Source organism: Emys orbicularis, chromosome 2 (genome assembly GCF_028017835.1).
Source record: "Emys orbicularis isolate rEmyOrb1 chromosome 2, rEmyOrb1.hap1, whole genome shotgun sequence".
In the NCBI taxonomy this organism is placed as follows: Eukaryota; Metazoa; Chordata; order Testudines; family Emydidae; genus Emys; species Emys orbicularis.
The window spans coordinates 217,027,544-217,046,064 of NC_088684.1; the positions used below are offsets into that span (position 1 = coordinate 217,027,544).

General features: G+C 43.8%; 1 protein-coding gene across 1 annotated transcript in view; it reads right to left on the minus strand.

Annotated features, from left to right (window-relative positions):
• NEK11 (NIMA related kinase 11) overlaps positions 1-18,521 on the minus strand; it is a 215,290-nt gene that overhangs the window by 30,711 nt on the left and 166,058 nt on the right. The window contains exon 13 of the mRNA XM_065399194.1: positions 14,100-14,160. Within this exon, the coding sequence (XP_065255266.1) occupies positions 14,100-14,160 (61 nt within the window). The remainder of the gene's footprint in view (positions 1-14,099; positions 14,161-18,521) is intronic.

Consider the following 18,521-nt stretch of genomic DNA (forward strand, 5'->3'; position numbering starts at 1 on the left):
GATTTACAGTTTACAATAATTGTCATTCAACCACTGTATTACATAAAAAGGACTTTCGCATGGGGAAAAACCGGGACAGAGAATCTATTCAACAAAAAGAAATTTACTTAGACTTGTTCTCTGTTTCGTTCACTTTGCTTGTATTTATTTATAGGAACAAGATCCTTCTTCTGACAGCCAAGTTCCTCCTTTGGCTTGATCATGTAGTAAGGTTTAAGTGTTGTGCTTACAGCATCAGACTTCTGCTGTCGTGGGTGAAGGGATTTCCGTAGTATTCACCATTTACCTACTGCACAGGGGCGTTGTGAGCTCCCCAGTGATTTCAGGAGTGTAGCTGAAAGAGCTGTTGTCAGAATAAGACTAGTTCCAGCCCGTTTAGAAATGGTCAAGAGACAGCATTGCTCAAGTTGATGGGTAGGAGGAAAGCTGCCTGACTACTGGGGCGGCTGTAGGCACCAGCTAAACAAGCAGGTGCTTGGGGCGGCAAAATCTATGGGGCGGCATAATGCTGGGGCCCCAGCTCAAACCTCAAGCAGCGTCCTGGGCTGGATCCTGACTGCCCCGGGGGGCAGTAACCAGCCTGTTGTTCTGCCGCTGGGTGCGGCGGGGCAGGGAGCCGGCTAAGTGGGGAGTGTGTCCCTGCTGCTCTCCCGCGGGCAGCGGCCGCCCCCCCCCCCCCAGGCGGGAGCCGGTAGCGCGGCCCTGCCCCGGCTGCAGAGGACGGGCCGCTCCTCCTCGGCTTGTCCCCGCCGCTGCAAGCCGAGGAGCAGCGGCCCGTCCTCTGCAGCTGGGGCAGGGCCGCGCTACTGGCTCCCGCCTGGGGGGTGGCCACTGACCGTGGGAGAGCGGTGCGGACAAGCTGAGGAGGAGCGGCCCGTCCTCTGCAGCCAGGGCAGGGCCGTGCTACCGACTCCCGCCTAGGGGGTGGGGGGTGTGACCGCTGACCGCGGGAGAGTGGCGGGAGCCGGTAGCGCGGCCCTGCCCCAGCTGCAGAGGACGGGCCGATCCTCCTCGGCTTGTCCGCACCGCTCTCCCGTGGTCAGCGCCCACCCTCCCACCCCCCAGGCGGGAGCCGGTAGCGTGGCCCTGCCCCGGCTGCAGAGGACAGGCAGAACTTGGCGCCCGGGCGGGCCACTCCTCCTCGGCTTGTCCCTGCCTCTGCCTCCTCCTCCTCCTCCCCTCTGCGCCGCCTCCTGCCAGGGAAGGGGTGAGGGGAGCGGAGCGGCAGCCCAGGCTGAGCCCAGCTCGTGCTGGGGCCAAGGCGAAGACCAAGGATGAGCGGGGCTGGGATCCAGCAGCAGCCCCAACCCCTGGCCCTGGGAGCGGTGGTGACGGGAGATGAATCCACCTCAGGCCAGATCCACAGCAAGGGTAAGAGTCGGGCCGGGCGGGAGGTTCCCCGGGACCCCTGGGGCGCTTCTGCCTGCTGGAGCCCCAGAGGCTGCTGCCTCCCTCCCCAGCCCCTCACAGCACTCCAGTGCCTGGAGTCTCCTTCTGCCTCCCCCCCTGCAGGGGGCAAGTGACCTGGCAGAGAGGGGCAGCATCTGTCCAGCAAGCCCAGCACCTCTTCCTTGGCTCCTCCAGCCCCAGAGCTCTCTCCATTGCATGCCCCTCGGGCTCCCAGCTGGGCGGCCTCAACGCTGGGAAAATGCCAACAGGGCTGGGTCCATTGTGTATCCGAGCTCGTGGGGAGCTCTCTCGCCCTGATGACTAGCGCCTTACCTACGGCAAGTACAGTAGTGCAATAGGAGCGTGACGTGAAAAATATCATGTCACATTGTGACACGGTCACTCAAATCACAATTACGTGTGTGTACTGTGCTGCCCTATCAGCGCCATTCGCGTTAATTTCCGTTTCGCATCAGTGCCAGTGGTTATAGGGCTAAAATGCCGGGACAAAAACGAAAATGACTTTCTGGTGCTGCCTACCGGCAACAAAGAGAGAAACGGCAAAAAGAATTAGAAAAACTATCTCATACTTCAAAAAAGTATTTTAAAAAAGTCAACAATCAAGGAGAAAGCTCTAAGCAATGCATTGAAGGTGATTATTCATCAACTGATGAAGACCGATCGAACCAAGGATTACTTTTATCAACTGATAAAGATGAACAACAATCTGACCAAAGATTATCTTCACTAACTGATAAAGACGAACAATCACAATCCATCCAAAGATTTACTACTTCAGCTGAAGAGTCCAGAAATGAAGAACTGTTATCCAAATCTAAAACTGAAGAACAATTATTGGAAGGTGGAGAGACTGACATAGGATCGGATCCAAGTACATGGCCGACAATAATTACTGATGCAATGCAAATGATTATTGTGAAAAAAGGTCCTTCAAAACTAGATCCTACATTTGAATATCCATTTAATGAGTCAAATCGTCGATTTATGCCATCCAATATGAAGAAAAAAATGAAAAATGGGGAACAAATTAATATATCGTGGTTAGTGTATTCACAGACCAAAGATGTAGTTTTTTGTTTTTGCTGCAAACTGTTCTGTAACTCAGACATTCTTCTGGCAACTGCAGGTTTTAATGACTGGCGAAATTTGCATCAGCATTTGAAAGAACATGAAACATCAAAAAATCATTTACGCTCATTGACAAATTGGATTGAGCTGTCAAACAGATTGCATTCCGGTACAACAATCGATGCGGTACAGCAACATCAACTAAATTCAGAAATTCTACGTTGGCAAGCAGTGTTGGAACGTTTACTGGCAATCATTAATTTCCTAGGCGAACAGTACCTTGCATTCCGTGGATCCTCGGATATTTTATATGAGAATAACAATGGAAATTTCTTAAAATTGGTTGAGTTATTGGCAAAATTTGATAATGTTATGGCTGAGCATGTACAAAGAGTGAAAGATGGAGAGATTCACACCCATTATTTGGGTAAAAATACACAAAATGAGATAATAGAATTAATTTCTAATGGAGTGCGTAATGAAATTTTATCGAATTTGAAACATGCCAAATATTACTCAATTATAGTTGATTGTACTCAAGATCTGAGCAAAACCGAGCAAATGTCAATACTTTTACGATTTCTGAAAATTGATGAAAATGCAGAAGTAAAAATTTGTGAACACTTTCTAGAATTTATACCAGTGAATGAAACTACTGGGAAAGCCCTCACAGATGTAATTCTACAGAGATTGGAACACTATGGAATACCTTTAGAAAATATGCGTGGCCAAGGGTACGATAATGGCTCAAACATGCGAGGACGACATGCAGGTGTACAGCAAAGAATATTGAATTTAAACAATCGAGCTTTTTTCATTCCTTGCCATGCGCATTCGCTCAATCTGGTTGTCAGTGATGCCGCCAAATCATCTAAAGATGCCGTTTCATATTTTACCACAGTGCAAGCAATTTACAACTTTTTTAGTGATTCCACACACCGTTGGGCAGTCTTGAAGAAGCATCTTGAACAAAAACTCACACTTAAACCTCTAAGGCTTTGTCTTCACTACCCGCCGATCCGGCGGGTAGCAATCGGTTTTTCGGGGATCGACTTACCGCGTCTAGTGAAGATGCGGTAAAATCGATCCCTGATCGCTCTGCCGTCGACTCCGGAAATCCACCTCGGCAGGAGGTGGCAGCGGAGGCGGCGGCAGCGCGGCAGCGGTCGACTTTCCCGCGTCCTCACCGCTAGGTAAGCCGACCTAAAATACGCAACTTCAGCTACGGTATTCACGTAGCTGAAGTTGCGTATCTTAGGTCGGACCCCCGCTGCAGTGTAGACCTAGCCTCAGTCAAACTAGATGGGAAAGCAGGATAGAAGCTATTAGACCATTCTGATATTCATCAGGAGAGATTTACGATGCACTATTCGAAATAAGCCAGGACTTGTCGTATGATCCTTCATTTCGACATGAAGCTGAAACATTGGCTCAGAAAATGATGCAGTTTCAATTTTCATGTTGCACGGTTATTTGGCACAATATTCTAAATCAAATTAATTTGACCAGCAAAGTTATGCAGAACATAACCATAGACATATCCGAGGCAAAGACGATTTTGAATAAAACGCTGGAATATTTAAAAAAATACCATTCAGATGAAGGATTTGAAGAAACTGTCAAAGAAGCAACAACAATAGCAGAGGATCTTGATTTTGAACCGATGTTTGCACCTCAACAATTCATTCGTCCTCAGAAAAAAACAAGACAGTTTTGTTATGAGGCTCATGATGATCCTATTCTCGATCCAAACGAAAGGTTTAACGTTGAATGTTTCTATTATATTTTGGATGTAGCTATAACTTCCATTGAAGAAAGATTTTGTCAGTTGCATGGTCATTGTGAAACTTTTGAATTTTTATACGATATTGGAAATATTAAAAATCAGTTTTCCAAAGAAGACCTCATGAAGCAGTGCCAAGACCTACATTTAGCGCTCAGTACTGATAACGCTGCTGACATTGATGCAGTAGAATTGTATGATGAATTAATAGCTTTATCTGAGCTAATAAGTCCTAAAACTTCTCCTCTAAAAGTATTAGAATTTATAGCAAGAAATGATTTTTTCACTCCAAACACTGCTATAGCATTACGCATTCTTTTAACATTACCAGTATCAGTGGCTTCTGGTGAGTGCAGTTTCTCAAAACTGAAATTACTAAAAAATTATTTGAGGTCCACCATGTCTCAAAATCGTATGTCAGGACTTGCATTAATTTCAATTGAAAGCAAAAAATTTAGATTTCACTGACTTATTAAAAGACTACGCAAGTATAAAAACCAGAACAATTCAGTTCATATAAATTCTTTTAATTTATGAGAAACTGGAAGACACTAACGTTTTTCATTACAGTATATAGTTGAACTCAAATTGTTTGTAATTGTGTTTTTGTTAAAATTAAATGTTAAAATTACACTAGTAGGAAATTGTTTTATTTCACTAACTACAAATTTTGTTTTCAATTTTTTTAATTTTAAACAGTCAAAACAAAACTGCAAAGTGCAAACATGTGTAAAAGCCAAAAAAAAAGCGTGGGGGGGGGGAGGGGCGGGCAGCCAAATTTTTTTTTGCTTGCGGCAGCAAAAAAACTAGAGCCGGCCCTGCTGACTACTGTGAAGAGGTTGTTATGGCAATGCAGGGCATGGAGCAAGGTGCAGGGCTGCGGCTATTGATACACCTTTAATAAAGTATAGCCAGCACCCACCCCGACAGTGTCTGACGTGCAGAAGAAGAGAGACCATGGAGCCACCCCTACTTAACCAAACACACCTCTTGGGGCTGCTAGAGTTTTGGTCCCCCCACTACAGAAGGGATGTGGACAAATTGGAGAGAGAGAGTCCATCAGAGGGCAACGAAAATGATTAGGGGGCTGGGGCACATGACTTACGAGGAGAGGCTGAGGGAACTGGGGTTATTTAGTCTAGAGAAGAGAAGAGTGGGGGGGATTTTATAGCAGCCTTTAACTACCTGAAGGGGGGTTCCAAAGAGGATGGAGCTCGGCTGTTCTCAGTGGTGGCAGATGACAGAACAAGAAGCAATGATCTCAAGTTGCAGTGGGTGAGGTCTAGGTTTGATATTAGGAAACACTATTTCATTAGGAGGATGGTGAAGCACTGGAATGGGTTACCTAGGGAGATGGTGGAATCGCCATCCTTAGAGGTTTTTAAGGCCGGGCTTGACAAAGCCCTGGCTGGGATGATTTAGTTGGTGTTGGTCCTGCTTTGAGCAGGGGGTTGGACTAGATGACCTCCTGAGGTCTCTTCCAACCCTAATCTTCGATGATTCTATGATTCTAGAGCTTCAGGCTGTTCAACCCCTCCAAATAATGGCCCTCTTTTGCCTTGGGTACACTAGCAGACCCCTTTACTTTTCCCTCACACATGAATGGCCAGCCACACTTTGATCCTAGGTCTTTTTTATGCCTTTCAAGCTTAGACCTGTGCTCTCTATATAATGGAGCACGACAATCAAGCAATTTTGTCCCATAGAGTCAGAATTTGCTGTGGGGCTGCTATAGCTCCCCCTGTATCTGGAAAGAAGAAATCCTTATGATGTCAGCAGCAGCCTGGGTTTCAAATGATCTCTCAGGCCTTGTCTACATAAACAATTAGACTGCAGCAAACTGGGAGTGAATCTACCCACACTAGCCTGCCATGGACTAACTATTCATGTGCACTCTGCTGATGCATATTACAGTGTTTTGATCTAGTTCTCTTTGAAACAGGCCTACATCAAAGTGCATTAGCAGACTGTTAATCAGTGGGGTGCACATGAACAGTTAGACCATGGTGGGCTAGATTCACACCCCAGCTTGCCATGAACTAAATGTTAATGTAGACAAGCCCTCAGGCTTTGAAGGCAGAAGGAAACAGCAGCCACAGGATTAATATTAATATTTCTTTATGTTCTGTGAAACTGAGAGGTTTTATGTAACTACTGTACAATGGCAACCAAAATAATGGGGGGGGGGATCAATCAATTACACAACGCCCATGCTTTAAAATCCAGTCCTCCCTTACTTTCACTTCAGTTCCAATATGATATTAGCAGCCATTATACTCACAAGCTACTAGCATTAATAATTAATGCTTTACCATTGAACGATGGGATTACGAGCATTCGGATGGTGCCTAGCCTTGTTTCTTGCAGTTTTTGAGATACTGGCCACTAAAATCATGTTGTTATTGAAGTGAAGGGGGATAAGACAAGTGGAATCAGTCAGATATGTTTTATAAGTGAGGTTACATCTCACAAGCCTCCAGGTTTAGACAATGTCAGCTACCCTTCACTGAAAACTCACACAATCACTGGTGAAGGTGAAATACAGACTATCGAAGGCCATTTACCAGATAGGTGAGGTTGCATTCAGTAGCCCAAGCTACTTGTCTGGTGCCTAAATGTTACTGTGTACCCAAGGTTTTGTCTATGTGCTTATAGTTAATTTCAGGGCAAAACTATGTAAACACTCTTCTAGTAACTTGGTCAAGCATGATGCAAGCATGTGTATGAATGGGTTTATCAACAGGGAGACATTGAGGAAAGCTGAGCCAAATAAACTAAAGGTGTGAATTTAAATTATATTCTATACACTGGATTAAACCCTGTGTGGACACTCTCATTAAGAATTAAAGTGACCTTAATTCAGTTTAGTGTAATTCAATGCCCAACTGAATTAAACTAAACTGAATTAAGGTTATTTTAATTGTGAATGAGAGTGTCCTCACAGGGGCGGAATACAATTTAACTAATCCACTTTTAATTTACACCTTTAGTTAATGCAGATTAACTTCCCTGAATGTCTCTGTGTACAGAAGCCCCTTATCAACTTCAACTGTGTTATCATTCAATCTCTTAAACTAACGGCTTGTCTAAACTTAAAAGGCTGCAGCGGGGAACAGGGTGCAGCTGAGCTGCTGTAGCGCTTCAGTGAAGACGCTTCCTATGCTGACAGGAGGGTTTCTCCCATGGGTGTAGTTAATCCACCTCCCCAAGAGGTGGTAGTTATGTCGATGGGAAAAGCCCTCTTGTTAACAGCACCATCTACACCAGGAGTTTAGGTCAGTATAACTGAGTCACTCAGGGGGGTGGATTCTCCACCCCCCTGAGCGACGTAGTTCTACTGACATGAGTTGCTAGTGTAGACCAAGCCTAGGGAACGTTGGAGTGGTCAGTACTTTGCAGGTGCTACACAAAATGATGCTGATGACTTGGTAGGGGGCGCTGTCCGCTCTCAATCAGTATTGTACCAAGGCCCTAGTATGATGCTTCGGGCCTCAGTGCTGTTGCTACATTTCAAATATGAGATAAAACTGATGTCCTGACTACCTGTGGCTTAAAAAGAAAGCACAAATGGCACTTTTCTTAAGACAAAGTGGTATTAAGCCTGGCAGCCCGCTAAATTCTAGTTAATTGTAATATTGCAAGGTACATCATTGTAGTAAGAAGCTAGTATATTCTCCTTTAGTAGTGTCCTGGTATATTTATTGCTCCAATACTTTTGCTTCTTCTGCTCTGACATTTCATTATTAAAGACATCCTTCTTGACTTTCTGGGAATTCAAGCTAAATAAACCATTCTTACTTTGCCTTCTCTCCATGTTGTCAAGTGGCCAAACAAAACTTGGTCTCAAAACACAAACTAATATCTTCCCTTCCATTAAACAACATCTTACGGGTATTGTGTAGCTGATGCAAGGGCATCAGGCTGGAGTATCCTGGGAAGGGGCTGTTATAATTAAATATGGGGCTTCAGTTAAGGTTGGTGAAGAGCTTTTTGTACTGCTAGCGTAACAATCCTCACAGACTTTTCCAAGGGTGCTCGGTAACCCTGGCCTCAAAGAAGGTATTTATTTCATCAGAGGTATTTTTCTGTAAGCAGTCACTTGATTAATACAATATTTTGCATCTAGTTCAGCGCAGTTTGTCCACTACTCGTGAGGGCATTCTGCGCCAAAAAATTAAAAATTCTGTGCCAAATAAATAAATAAATTCTGTGCACAATATTTTAAAATTCTGCAAAATTCTGCTAATTTTATTTGTCAAATAAAGGTGGAGACTCCAGCATGGCATTGGGGAGCACAGGCTACTGGCTGCACAGAGGTGGGAGATGACTATGCAGCTCCACCCTGGGACACCGACTCAGCGGTGAGGCTGCACCCAATCCTGACACAGCACAAGGACCGGGCCTGCCCCAGAAACACCCCAGGACCCTGCCCCTCCATGCCTGGTGCACCAGGTGTCGGTAGGCAGGCTCAGCAAGGCAGGATCCAAGTGTGGAGGGGCTTAGTGTGGGGCGATCCAGGTGTGGATTGAGAGGTTCTGTGTGGGGCAATCTGAGTGTGGGCAGCTCAGTGGGGGATCTGGATGTGGGGGGGATCTGGATGCACAGAGGCTTGTTGTGGTGTTCTGGGTGCAATGGTAATGGGACTCTGCAGGGGGGTCCAGGTGAAGATGTTGGGGGGGAGGTCAGCGGGGGAGGTCTGGGTGTGGAGGGGCTAGAGCTCGGCAGGGAGGGTCTGGGTGAGAGGAAGTTCAGTGGGGCATCCAGATGCTGGGGGAGTGGGGCTCAGTGGGTGGAGATCCAGGTGCAGCTCGTTGGGGCTTGGTAGGGTGGGGATCTGGGTCCAGGTGGCTCATCAGGGTGGCCCAGCTGCAGGGGGAGTGGGGCTCGCTGGGAGGGTTCTGGGTGTGAGGGGGACATGAGGCTTGGCATGAAGGTCTGGTATGAGGGGGTCTGGATGCACAGGGGTTGGGTGGATGGGGGAGCAGCTCCCTGTACAGTGATCCGTATGCCTGTAGCTGAGGAGTGATGGGTGCAGGAAGCATAGGGAGGGAGGAGTTTGTAGAGCTTCCTACAGCTGGGGGAGAAATCCAGAGGTGGGTCTGACCCCCCTGGATGCCACACAGGGGAAGAGGAAGTCCCGTCCTCCCCAGCCCAGCCAAGGCTGGCAGCTGAGCCCAGCACAGGGTAGGAACCACCAGCTGGGTCTTCCCCAGTCCTCACCCCTGCCCCACAGTGATTTACCTCTTGCCATCTGCCTGGGCACCTGAAACATACTGCTGGGGAAAGGCACATGACCGCTCTTGTGGCTTCCTTTTGCTTTCCCATCAGAAAGTCATTTTTCTGTGGGGAAGCAAAGAAATCTGTGGGGGACATAAATTCTGCGCATGCACAGTGGCGCAGAATTCCCCCAGGAGTAATCCACCCATAAATCAGCATTAAATGAATGTCAAGTATCAGAGGGGTTGCCGTGTTAGTCTGGATCTGTAAAAAGCGACAAAGAGTCCTGTGGCACCTTATAGACTAACAGACGTCTATTAGTCTATAAGGTGTCACAGGACTCTTTGTCGCTCATTAAATGAATGGTTATTCTCCTTTAGATAGTGGCCAAATAACTATTGTTGCACACTTATTTAACACAATGAAATCTCTATTGATTCTTCAGATAATTTAAAATAAACCATTCAGAGCACAGACATTTCAAAACTATAAGATGACAGCTTTCTAAGTTTATTTTAGGGGGAAATGACCTCCCCAGCATCCAGCCCAGATAGCTAGTCTGGTTGCTGGGGGCATCTGGAGAAGGAAAATGGGGGAAGACCCCCTGCCCTCAAGTAACCAAGCAGCAGCCTCTATGGCCCCAGCATCCCCTCTCTCCCCCACCCCGCTCCATCGGATGGAGGAGAAGGACTGGAGGATCTCCATAGCAACAGATCCTGTGGTCCACATCTATTCACAGATTTTAAGGCCAGAAGGGACAATTGCGATCAGCTCTTTCATAACACGGGCCAGAGAAGTTCACACAGTGATTCCTCCCTCCAGCCCAATAATTTGTGGTTGAGCTAGAGCATATCTTGTAGACAGCCAATCTTAAAGACTTCATGTGATAGAGAATCTATCACATCTTTCAATAAGTTGTCCCAATGGCTAATTACTCTCACTGAAAAATTTGCATCTTATTTTCAGTTTGAATTTTTCTAGCTTCAACTTCCAGCCATTGGATTTTGTTATACTCTTACCTGCTAGATTAAAGAGCCCTCCAGTATCAAATATCTTTGCCCTATTCAGCTACTAATACAAAGAGATCAAATTGCCTCTAACCTTCTCCTTCTATAAGCTAAACAGATTGAACTCTTTAGGTCTTTCATTTCCAAACTTTAATTCATTCTTGTGGCTTTCTTCTGAGACCTCCTCAATTTTTTACCTTTTTTTTTAAACAGCATGGAGAGAGGATTCCATTCCTGTCCTGTCTGACGCAAAACTTACCCTGTACGCAGCTGTACAGGCAACCCAAAATGAATAATGGACTATACTGAATTGTTAGTATGATCATATTGACCCAGTAAAAAACCCTTTATTCCCAGTGAAGTCAATCGGACTTTAAAAGGGTCAGAATTTCATTCTTTGAAACTCAAACTGTGAGTTTTTACACTGAAAAAACTCTATTCACAGCCACTTATACTCTGAAAAATAGATTGCATATTTAATGCATCATCAGTAACATTGCCTCTATTGACTTAAGAAGGTATATGCTAGCTAGACCTCCACTATGAGCCATGTGAAACTGCAAAATTTTGCTTCATGATCGCTTTAAAAATGGAAATGTCCTGGTAGATTCTGACCAGCACAAAATCTGCACCAGTTCCCAGTATTTCTGTACAATTCATAGCACTTTAGAACAGCTCTTTAATTTCACATGGTTATTGTAAATTTAATTAAATTCATGCCAAATCTGTAAATGCCATGCCGTGCGCAAGTTACCGGGTGACCGTGTGAATTGGGCATTCTGCTTTGCGAAAGTCATACGGAGTCTGGGACCACATTCAAATGAAGAGAATTCACAGAACGAAAATGGTGGTGAGAAAAGTGGAGGCCATGGATCCCACATCTAATTATTTTGTCAGTGATATACACTAAAAGATAAATATATTTACTCTGGTATGAATACTTACTAGCATACTTCTGGACACTCTTGACAAATATGGTACTTTGTAACTGCTAAGAGCATCAGAGATCTTACTGAAGTCAATACTGATTTTTTGCATCCCACCTTCTAACTTCAGTGAAATGCTTTATTTATGTGTTACAATATGTAATACAGGAAACTGTAATATAAGGAATGGTACTTCAGACAAAAAAATGCCAGAGAAAATTTTATATTTTTGTTTTAAAATCTTCCTGAAACAATTCAACTTAATCCCATTATAAATCCCAAATGAAAAGCATGACAAAAAATCCAAATGAAATGTGAGGTTCTCATTTCTAATGACTAGGGCTCCGTGTCTGTCACGGAGGTTGCAGAAGTCATGGATTCCATGACTTTCTGCAACCTCTATGACTTCTGCAGCAGCCAGTGTGTGACTGAGCCCAGAGCCACCCAACCAGCCAGCCCCGGGGACCAGCTGCTCAGGCAGCCCCATGGACAGCCACACCGGCTGCTGCTGGAGCGGTTCTGCAGCCAGCCACTCGGGAGGCCTGCAGCCAGCAGCACCAGCCACTGCTTGGGCGGCCCTGGGCAGCTGACCCCAGGGACTTCCCAAGCAGTGGCCGGTGCAGCTCGCCCTGGGAACCACCTGAGCAGCGGTCCCGGGGCAGTGGGAGCAGCAGCAGTTGGGTGGCCCCGGGGGCGGCCGGAGTAGCTGCTGCTCGGTGGCCCCGGCAGCTGATGCTGCTGACCTTGGTGGTCCCCCCAGCAGCTGGTGCCCCTGGCCCCTGCCCCCCCAGCAGTGGCCCCCAGCCCCCCCCCCAGAGCAGCATCCGCCCTTAGCTCCCCGCTAAGATTTAGTCAGGGATATATAGTACCCCTGTTCGCTGTGCAACAAAATATGGACGGAGGAGAAAGTGCCGGAAGAATGGACCCTCGGTATCATAATCAAGTTACCAAAGAAAGGTGATCTAGACAATTGTTCAAATTGGAGGGGAGTAACACTTCTATCTGTCACAGGAAAAGTATTAGCAGCAGTCCTCTGGAACAGAATGAAAAGAAAGATGGATATCATCCTACATGAACAACAATCTGGATTTAGACAAGGAAGATTGTGCACAGATGCTATTTTCACCGTGAGACGGATTATTGAAAACACAATTGAATTCCAAGACAGTCTTGCCATCAATTTTGTGGACTTTCAAAAGGCATTCGATAGTGTAAACAGAGAAACAATGTGGAAAATTGTGGAACAATATGGAACTCCAACAAAATTAATTAACATCCTGTGTTCTTTAGGATAGTGACAGTGCCAATCTCAACCTAATATTCTTCCCTCATTTAAGCTTTACTTTTAACTCCTAAGAAATTGAAAATTCATAACTAGGATTTGAAAAAGGGACTTTTGGGCTAAAATCTTGCAAACTTAGGAATCAATTGTTATTACATATCTGCCAAGAGTGAGACACTGTATATTAAAGAAAATATTGTTTTCTTTCCAATCCTGGGTGAATTAAAAAAGACAACTTTAATTGCCTTTGCTATCATTATAATATGTGCTAATATCTATGACATATCTATAGAATTCTAGTAAAGAATATTATAAAAATAAATCCTTTTCATGTGATATAATAAAGCAAATTACCACATTTTGTCTTAGTCAATTTTTGATTGCACATAGCCCCACTTATTTTATTTTTAAGCACAATTAGCATAAAACAGCTATACTGCACTTTTCATCTGAAAATTGTGAAGTCCTATACAAAGATAAGTCTTATTATCCCCATTTTACAGATGCAGAAAGTGAGACACAAAGATAAAGTGACTTGCCCAAGGTCTTACTGCAAATCAATGGCAGAGCCAGGAATAGAACACTAGCCTCTAGACACCAAGATTTGTATTTTATTCACTTGACCATGCTGAGATCACTGATGAGGGAGGAGGAATGGAAGAAAATATCCAATCACATGTAATGTCATGAAGCTCATAAATACTGTAACTTGAAACAACATGTTATTTTTCTTTTCTTTTTCTTGCAGTCACAAATACACGATTGCAGTATTTTTCATCTGGGCAATGTGACACAATATTTCTCCTAGGTGGCCGCTCTCTCTTACCTTGTGATAAATTGCTAATTAGCTTTAGCAGACTCAGAGCTGGTCCATTCTAAAAATAAATGTTAAAGCAGGGTTTTATCCCTAAAGCAGCAAAATCTTTTCTCCACTCTAGGAAAATGATAGCAATAAGACACTTCAACCAGACTTTTTAATGCCTAACAACTTGCAATATGCAACTGAACTCCATGGTCACTCTCCTTTTGGCCTAAGTGAAAACAATCTGCTTCTTTACATATGACAGGTTTAAAGATTTTTTTCTTTGGATGAGAAAGTCTTCTGATATCTAGTTTTCAAAATCTTTTCTTATGGACACTACCAGTATATGCTTCAGTTTACTACTATCCATAATGCTTTCTGTCCATTTCACAACATGATAGCAAAACAATGTCATCTTTACACGCGGTTGCATTTGATGCTTCATGGAGTTGATAAAGGAGGCAATTTTAAAGAAGGCCACTTTTTATAAAATCACCTTAAAGCAGTTGGATTGAAAAGGGAGTGAGTGGAGTGCAGACCATAAAGACGGCAGAAGACTTTAGTAAATATTACTATTAGTTCTGGAGAAGAGACATCATCTCACCTAGAGAGCTGTTATTCAGGACGTTCTCCAAATACCTGACCATTGCCTCGACATCACTGTCCTGGTTGTGGAAGAGTGAGCAAGAATATTAGAATTAGAACATTAGAATTAGAACATTAGACTGTTAAACATTCTACACCAAGAGTGTGATCCTGCAAACACTTACTATCAAGGAGTTTCCTACTCTGAGTAATCTTACTGATGTCAACACTGGAACTCCAAATTGTAAAAAAATATACACAACTGAACCCACCGAGCAAGGCCATTTTCTACTTTTTTTGCTCCCAAGTGTCAAGTTTCGGGTGACATTAGAGACAACGATTTTCTGACGTTAGTTGCCTTACAGAACTGCAAACACGTACAACAAATATGCAGGATGTTTTATAGAATTTGTGCTGCTGTTTAGTATCACTTGCAATCTCAGCAAAAACATCAGCATTTTATATTAATTAGTCCTGAAATATCTAAAGCAATATCATGCTGAGCAGGGGAAAATGAGAGCCCCTTAATGATTCCAAAGTTTTCAAGGCCTCATGTTTTACCTGCCTGTATCTCATAGAAAATATTATAATTTGTAGCTGCAATTACTAATTGGGGATTTTTTACTTTAAGAAAAAAGATTATAGCTTTTTTTTAATTTGAAGCACTAGATAAACAGACCATAGTTTTCTGCAATTATGGCCTTGATTCTTCCAAGAATTATTCATGCACTTTGGTGAAGATAAGCTGAAGTCCTGAATGTAAAGTACATAGTAGGGCATGTTTCAGCGAGAAGTTAACATATTCTGCTGAAGTCAAAAGGTAAATTCTAAGTGCAATTTTCAAGACAGGTTACAGTATGCTATTTAAAAGTGTGGCATTTCTGTACTATTTGAAGCTACAGGATGAAAACCTGGTCCCATTAAAATCATTGGCAAAACTTTGATAGGTCCAGGATTTCATCCATAATATTTTTAAATTGTATATCGATTCTAAAACTTAATTTAAATCAGTGTCCTGTGTAAGGAATAAATTATAGTATTGTGTAAAACAAACTACACTAGCCACATGGAATTACCTTCATACTTTAAGACTGGCAAGCTATTTTAAGTTTCTACATCATCTTACTAAACTGTCCATTCTAGGCTCCTGTAGCTGGGGGGAATGGCTGTTGTACTCAAACTGCTATTTGTACTCTACTAGGTACTTCAAATACTAGCTAGCCATGCTTCACTGACTACATACCATGTTAAACTGGCAATCTTTAGCTGGCTAATGCTTGTTTGTGCTCAAGTGAGAACTCTTAGGATTAAGTTTCAGAGTAGCAGCCGTGTTAGTCTGTATCCGCAAAAAGAACAGTCTATGCATCCGAAGAAGTGGGTTGTAGCCCACGAAAGCTTATGCTCTAATAAATTTGTTAGTCTCTAAGGTGCCACAAGTACTCCTGTTCTTTTCTTAGGATTAAGCATGATTTAATTTTTATGGCCTTAAGTTGTTTAATGTGCTTATATCTGAAACAGACTCTGATATTTTAAAGTTAGATTTGTAGGGCATTAAATGGTATCTGTGTTAGCAATCTCAGCAAAGAAGCGAAGACAGTGGTCCAGGTGGTTGAACTATCCTTTCACCTGGGTAGTCCCTCACATGAGGGTTGGAACAGATTGACTAGATACTGTGTGGAAGTCTGCAATACCATTGCCAATGTTTTATCTGTTCTGTATGTAAGTAAGTGTGTCAAACCAGCACCTCTCACCAGTAACAAACGTATGGCTTGCCTACATGGTGCGTTAGTGTAGTGCAAGCCAGAATATGAATCTAGAGCATACTAGCTTGCTGTGCACTAACTCACTGCATGGACTCTCCTACAGCACACAAAATTTCATAGCGTGCTTTGAGGTACGGAACTTGTCGTGTGCGATAGCAGGATCCACACAACAAGTTAGTGTGCAGCAGGCTAAAGCGCTGTAGATTCACACCATGGCTGCTGCGCACTCACTTGCCATGTAGACAAGGCCTTACTTTAAAAAAAAAAGGTGGGGGGGGGAGATGAGAAGGGAGGAGGGGGATAAAATTTCTGCTCTGCTGTGGGGATTCAGAGGTCTGTTTCAGATGTTTACAGACAAGCTTGCTGATCGACCCTTTGACAGTCTGCCAACACCCACAGCCTACCAAGTCTGGTTTACTGACATATTGAAACAAACTGTATGGGGTTTTTATATGCAGAACAACAAAATCAGGTTTGTTGCTGTATCTCAAAGAGACATGTTGAGTCCAGTTCTCACTGGGACACATCAGCACAGCTCTGAGGAAGTCTGTGGACCTATGCTGATTTACACCAGTTGAAGGTCTGGCTCTAGAGTCTGAGGAGACATCTAAAGGACACATCCAGGTTTGTAGTTGAATTCTGACAGTCGTTGTTCCTACGGTGCCTGACGGCAATATACTTAAAATGAAGGCAATATATTAAGTTTTGCTCCCATTCCTGGCGCAGGTAGGAAGCATGGTTTCATCAGGGGCAGAACCTCCCGTGGGTAAGAAATGAGCCATTATGGAGAAAAGAGCCTTCTGCATGTAAGTTGAGGATATATTGTCTTTCAGCAGAAACTTTGTATTTTGCTGAAAGTTTTTGTGTTGGATTATTGATCATTTTGCTTTGCCCACCATTCCCTTCTTTATACATTTGGTGTGTCCCGAAGCTACGAAGATGAAATGATTTTCCAAATTTTCCGTTTTTGCTAATGTTGGGTTAAAGCATATAATTGATATACTAAAGCACCAATATAGTATCCTAACTGTGTGTATGGTAGCCTAATGGAGTAACAAACACAAACAAAACCAAAAACACTTTGCTAGCAAGAGTTAATGTGGAAAGGTGTGTTTCAGTGGAGTCCAAATTGCACACCCTATCCCCAATAAAAATAAAAGATGCTCTCAACATAAAACCTACATAATCAGAACCTCCCATCCCCAAATGTTCAGGCCTGGAAATGAACAGGTTATGGGTATCCAGGCAGTTCCCCACTATTATATACTCCTTCATTGCTCAGGATGGCTGCAGGCATATGGTGAGAGGAGAGAGGGAGGGAAGGTTGGGAGGAGAAAAGTGACAGTTTTAAACTGCTCAACCCTCAAAGCACTAAGATGCCTTTTCAACCACAGTTTGAGGAGCTGCCTTGAAATCATTTTCTGCTGTCAAAGTTAAAAAAGGAAGGGTTTAATATCTTTAATTGGCTTAGATTCACCCATCCGGGATCAGGGAGGTATCAATGACTAAAGAGCTCTTTTAAAAAAAATGAAATGAGGGTTTAAAAAAATTAACAAACAAGGAATATATTCAAAATTGCAGGGGAAAAGTGTTTATAACTGTCTCCTTGTTTTCTCTGTCTAATAGGAACTGGTGGAAGGATACAGTGCCTGAATTCTCCCTCCTCACTATCCCCACAAATTGAGTTTTTACATAATTATTATTTATTTCCAGTAGCACCAACAATGAAAAGAAGTCCCCAAGGAATGGACAATCTAAAGACAGACAGATAGATAGCTGGGTAAGGGGCTCGGCACTACCTATAGGAGATTATGTTAACTATTCCCAAATGGATCCTCTAGCATGTCATTATCAGGTAGCCCATTTTCTGTAGACCTCACAACAGATCTTCAAGCAAGACTTAGGGTAAGTCTACACAGGGATTAAAACCCCCCACAGTTGGCCTGGGTCAGTTGACTCAAGCTCGCATGGCTCAGCGTCCAGGGCTGAAAAATTGCTGTGTAGATGTTTGGACTCAGGCTGGAGTGCACGCTCTAGGACACTGAGGGTGGAGGGCCCCAGGGCTTGGGCTCCAGTCCGAGCCTGAATGGCTACACAGTAATTTTTAGCCCTGGACCCTGAACCCTGCGAGATGTGGCTGTGCCATTGGTCTTTTATCCCTGTGTCGACGTACCCTTCGGAGCTCTGACTTCCTTGCAAAAACGGTGTGTTTTTAAAATCCTGGTGTGGTGAATCAAAGGTACTGTAGTTTTTACCTCGATGTAGCTAGGCAAGGTCAATCTTAGTTAGCTGAGTGCGGGGGAGAGGTATATGGTTGATTTCAGTTAGCTACACTGAGGTAAAACTATCTGTGTCTTGTCTCCACTCAGATTTTACATCAAGATAGTGACCTCAATGTAAAAAATATACCTATTTTGCTGAGAAGGCAAAGCCCTAATGAGGAGCAGTAAGGGGCTTTGCAAATGAACATGGAAGGGCTCCTCCATGCAAAGAAGCTATCCTGGACGATGCATAGACATGTTAAACGTAAAAGTAAAGAATCGCATTCTAACAGCAATAGTCTATGCCAAGGCATGCATTAGGAACCTAATGGAGCACTTTTTGGGTGAACGGCAGCACACAGTCTGCCAGCACCCATAGTCTACCAAGTCTGGTTTGTTGGCATATTAAAACGCAGT